Consider the following 3,298-nt stretch of genomic DNA (forward strand, 5'->3'; position numbering starts at 1 on the left):
GAGTCTGGCTCGGTTTGTATCTAGACGCACTTGAGCCAAGGTTTGGTTGTTCAATCATTCATTTAAATTAAACACAAATTTTAATAGTTTTTTATGTCCAATTTTGCAATCCCCGAGATTTAGAGCAATCGCTCAATGGTTTGCTCTATCTACTTAAGTTAAGCCAATACTTAACGTCTTTTTATATGCGCATGTTTGATCCCATGGATTTAAATCACTCTCTAATTGGCTCGTCTAAGTTAAGCCAAAATTATTATCTCAAGCTGAGTTACTTTAGATTTCGAGCAGGGCTTAGGTCGGTGTTAGAGTTGTTCACGAGCTGAGTCAAGCCAAGACAACTTGAGCCTCTCTCATAAATTCCTTCTCCCTAAAAAAACGATGCTATTTTATAGTTATTCCCTTGTTATATTTTAGTTTTAATATTATCAAATATGAACACTTTTAACTTATTCTCTTGTATAAACTTTATGCACGTTTAACAAGACATAAAAGCCAATAAAAGTTTGTGGATAAAATAAAAACATTGATAAATATTATATCTTGAAAGCCTTCAAAATATCGTAAACACCAAATGTCTCTAAAGAACATGGTGTGGTGGTTAAGTATTTATACTATCTATTCTATAGATAATGAGTTCAAACTTAACATGGTGCATGTACGTATGGTTTTTATGGGTATTTAAGGGTATGTTAGTTTGATGTTAAAGAAAAAGTTATAAGCTTCGATCAGACGATTATTTAAGAAGTTAAAACTAGAATAAACCTAAAACGTTGAATACCCTTGAATTTGTGGTTGACTCAAGATCCATCCATATCAAGTACATGTCAGTTTTCTGTTACAAATTCCAAGTAAGTAAGAATAAACTAATTGCCTTCCCGTCGCCTCACCAACGCCTTCTCTCCCTATCGGTGGAACTTTTCCATCTTTTCTCATTGGGAAAGAGGATCGATTACCTTTCTTATAATTAGCTAGGATATAGTCATTGTCATCGCTCATAAATCGTACCTAGTCTCTCATCTATAACCTAGCACGGGGCTCTCAAGCAATTGATTTCACACAAGTAGTAGGACCTTCTATTATAGTGAAGTTAGAATAATCTAAAATAATCGAATGAATGGTGAGGCTCGCTCTCCACCCTAGATAAAGGTCTATGAGGTGTGTGGGTTAAATCATTTAATTTTTTTTACAATAAACCTAAATGTGCTAAAAAGAATTGACAATATCATATCTCTTGATTTTCTCGAAAAGACTCACCTCAAGTGGGATCTGATTCTAGCTAAAGATGTCAGAAACGAATATATTGTCGTTGAATTGTGTAAATCATGTCATGTGTATGTTTCCATTTAGAGGTGGCAATAATATTATTATTACCCCACCCCTAATAAGCCCAAGCGTCCTTCAATGAAGTCAAGGCCAAAACCACTTATGCGGCCCAATGTAAACCACTTATGCGGCCCAATGTTTTAACCTTCACCACATTCACCAATTTGCAACCTTACCCCTCCCTAATCCCTATAAACACATGATTGACATATAATTTACACACAATATATATACATATACATACATAAATATATCTCTCTATATATACTTCATACTTGTATGTGTGTCTGTTGTTTAAGAGAGTGAGAGATGGCTTTTAGTGAGAAGCAAGAAGAGCTAGTGAAGGAATCATGGGAGATAATGAAGGAAGACATTCCTGCCCTCAGCCTCCATTTCTTTGCACAGTAAGTTTTATGTATCCGACCCAAAACGACATCATTTTAGCATCTACATATAATATATAATAAATCACTAAAAATATTACCCAAACAGCCATTAATATTTTCCTTTAAATTTATTAGTTTTACTATTATTTAAATAGTCACTTCACTTATATAAAGATTATGCGAATGATATGTTAGTGTGTGTAAAAATGGTCCACATGTCAAGTATTGATTGGTTTTCCTTCTATTAAAAGGTTTTGTATAGGTGAAATTATAAGTTATAGAAAATAAGATAATATGTTTAGTCTATTCTTGTTATTTTCTCATTAATGATATATAAAAGGGTATTGGAGATAGCACCTGCTGCGAAGGCATTGTTTTCGTTTTTGAAAGACGAAGATGAAATCCCCCAAAATAACTCCAAGCTCAAGGCCCATGCTGTCAAAGTTTTCAAGATGGTCAGCATTTCCTTACATAAATTACCTTTTTTACCCTTGAAATCTATATATACATGCAATTCAGATTAATATATGTATGTAAATGTGACTGAAGACATGTGAGTCAGCAATCCAACTAAGGGAGAAAGGAGAAGTTGTGGTTTCTGATTCTACACTAAAGTATTTAGGATCAGTTCATCTTCAGAAAGGAGTTGTTGGTCCTCACTTTGAGGTAATTTTAACTATTTTATAATACTTTTAACCTATTTATCAAGTTGGAAACGGTTCGTAAATGGGTTGAACAGGTTTAAGGATGGCAAACAAACCTGAAACACTCGGAACTGAACGAGTATGAGATTAGTTTTAAAAAAATTTTATGGGTTTGAGACGAATATAGTATTAGGTGATGCCCGACCTGATTACTGAAACATATAAAGTTATAAACCACCCATTTGCTCAAACTATACTCGTAAACATTTTCTTTTGTCTTGGAAATAGAATAATATAGTAATTTATATTTCTACTTTCTTTGAGTAATAAAATTATATAAAACTTTAAAAGAGTAAGATATAAATTTGGTAACTTATATTCTAATTTTTAACGGAACGAGTTGCTTAATTAAACAAGTAAAACATATAAAATCAAACACGACTCATTTAATTAAACAGATCAACGAGTGATGATGTGTTTGCTAGGTGAGTTAGATATGACAGCCCAAAACCGGATTAACATTGTATATTTATTGTTAATGAAGGTGGTAAAGGAGGCATTGCTAAGGACAGTAGAGAAAGGAGTGGCGGAAAAATGGAGTGAAGAAATGAAGGGTGCTTGGTCTGAAGCTTATGATCAGTTGGCTGCTGCTATTCAAGCTGAAATGAAGATAGAGGCTGCACAAGTCATCAAAGAGGATGATGAAATTAATAAAGAGGCTGCTGAAATTCACACTTAATTCATTTCTATTAGAATCATAATTATACGACTTAGGGAATAAAAATAAGAAGCAAACTCAATTATACTTGTAATGTCCGAAAGTTTATTCGCTTAGACACTTGCTCAATATACTAAAATCATTGTTCTCAAATGTATGGAACATAAAACTTTTACTGTTTTGACTTTTGAACGACCAATTGTAAGTGGTGGCTTGAATAAAAATGT

The 3,298-nt window shown here is 33.1% G+C and overlaps 1 protein-coding gene across 1 annotated transcript; it reads left to right on the forward strand.

Annotated features, from left to right (window-relative positions):
* The first annotated feature begins 1,445 nt into the window (after positions 1 to 1,445).
* Positions 1,446 to 3,298, forward strand: LOC143556795 (anaerobic nitrite reductase HB2-like). Its single transcript, XM_077046036.1, has 4 exons — positions 1,446 to 1,727; positions 2,050 to 2,164; positions 2,259 to 2,375; positions 2,898 to 3,298. The coding sequence occupies exons 1-4, from the start codon at positions 1,633 to 1,635 to the stop codon at positions 3,090 to 3,092; spliced, it is 522 nt and encodes a 173-aa protein (XP_076902151.1). The 5' UTR covers positions 1,446 to 1,632; the 3' UTR covers positions 3,093 to 3,298.

The sequence above is a fragment of the Bidens hawaiensis genome, unplaced genomic scaffold (genome assembly GCF_021521415.1).
Source record: "Bidens hawaiensis isolate Kalapana, Puna unplaced genomic scaffold, B.hawaiensis_p1.1 tig00018745_1, whole genome shotgun sequence".
NCBI lineage: Eukaryota > Viridiplantae > Streptophyta > Magnoliopsida > Asterales > Asteraceae > Bidens > Bidens hawaiensis.